Source organism: Poecilia reticulata, unplaced genomic scaffold (assembly GCF_000633615.1).
Source record: "Poecilia reticulata strain Guanapo unplaced genomic scaffold, Guppy_female_1.0+MT scaffold_348, whole genome shotgun sequence".
NCBI lineage: Eukaryota > Metazoa > Chordata > Actinopteri > Cyprinodontiformes > Poeciliidae > Poecilia > Poecilia reticulata.
Genome location: NW_007615119.1, coordinates 24,731 through 26,472, shown reverse-complemented (window position 1 = coordinate 26,472; position 1,742 = coordinate 24,731). Strand labels below are relative to the sequence as shown.

Below are 1,742 nucleotides of genomic sequence, written 5' to 3'. Positions count from 1 at the left end.
TGACCAGTGGTCTCAGTATCATTAATTACAGTGAGTATTTATTCATCATAGAGCCATGGTTAAGTTACTAAAACACAGAAACACAAACTAACTCCAGGTTAAAGTATCTACAGCTGCCCCAGATTTTAATAAGATTTTCTTATTTCCTAGCTGTGACTGCTTAGAACTCAAATTCTGATCCATAGTAAATATGACATATCTACTTGTAGTATACTTTACTAAAACATAATACATACTTTTTCTTCAATATATTTCATAGATTTATTTATTGTCATTGAGGGATTTATSTATTTTAATACATGTTGCATCATTAAGACTAGTGCYATTTACACTAGGGGTCACTGATAAATCAGTYGGCCGATAAATCTGCCCCAATTTTCTTAATTTTAGGAGATTTGTGATCGATTGATATTTACAGATGAAACTGATCTTCTCCACGTCTCTTATCTACCTCAGCAGAGGTCTAAAGATCAACYTCTGTTCTCTTCTGCTCTGATTGAGAGAAGCTTGAGTAGCAGGTCATGTTTGCACATTTGCAGTAAACAATGGTGACCCTACTGTTTGCATTTAAAAACAGGCACTCATCTGTTGCCAACTCAGAGACCTTTTTACTATAGTTAGCAACATTTGAATGACAAATGAAAAAAAATCAGTTACTGCTTTAGACAGAATCAACCGGCTAGCGTTTTTAAAGATTGCGATCGGCAAGAAATTTGCAATTCATGCACCCTGACATGTACTTCTTGACTGAAAATCTCCATTTGTTTGTCATCAGAACGCATTCTCTTGCCCAAGAAATCTATTTCTTGTCCTTGTCGCTGGAGTCAAATCAACGGTCGCTGCTTCATCTTTGTTGCGAAACCCATGACTTGGGCTGCAGCCGAGGTGATTTCCAACAACAATGTTCTATTTTCTTTTGCTCTCTTTTATTTCACCATTTTTAATTAAAACCCGGCTACTTCTTAAGAAAGTTGTATGTTTTTGTCTGTAGAAAAACTGTCTGTCCATGGGGGCAAACCTTGCTTCAGTTCACAACATTAAAGAGTACCGTCAGATTCAGGGTCTGATAACTGCAGCAGGTTACGAGACCAGTGAAACATGGATTGGAGGCTCTGATGCACAGGAGGTATGCTTTATTTTATTTTAATTAMATTTTTGCATTTTGTGAAACACCTAATGTCATCCACTGAACACTGTCTTCCAGGACAGAACTTGGTTGTGGAGTGATGGAAGTACTTTGCAGTTCACACACTGGTGTCCCAAACAGCCTGATAATTTTGCACGAAAACAGGAGTGTTTACAGATGAACTATTCAGGTAAAAGAAAATATCATGTCTGTTTTTTTTAGTTAGCAACATGAATGAAGTTGAAAMGTTAATTCACCCTTCCACTGGCAAGTTCTCTAACCGGCTGAAGTGCGGTTGGTTTTACACCAGACAGTGAGCTTTTCCATTWTATACTCTGTTCCTCACTATTGTGGGCAGGAGTCSACAGCAGCACTCAGCAATGAARAWTCTGGTTCTGATGGACTAAAATAAACCCRGCTATTTCATTTTGTCTTATAGTCATTCATTGCTGGCACAAACATAGAGATAAAGGCTCAGATCRGCTGATTATTTTTGCTATGCATATAAATATAATTACATTCTGGCACTTTGTGTTTTTTAATATGAAACCTTTTAGATTTAGTCAATGCAGTCAAAAGGTGTGAACCAATACCCATGCATAAACTTTATTATTAT

General features: G+C 36.9%; 1 protein-coding gene across 1 annotated transcript; it reads left to right on the top strand.

Annotated features, from left to right (window-relative positions):
- Positions 1 to 5: 5 nt before the first annotated feature.
- LOC103460935 (ladderlectin-like) lies at positions 6 to 1,510 on the top strand (the record flags this gene model as incomplete). The annotated part of the gene is made up of 5 exons (XM_008403248.1): positions 6 to 30; positions 776 to 885; positions 992 to 1,126; positions 1,205 to 1,316; positions 1,485 to 1,510. Coding segments are annotated over 5 exons (408 nt in total), but the record flags the coding sequence as incomplete, so codon positions are not given.
- Positions 1,511 to 1,742: the final 232 nt, after the last annotated feature.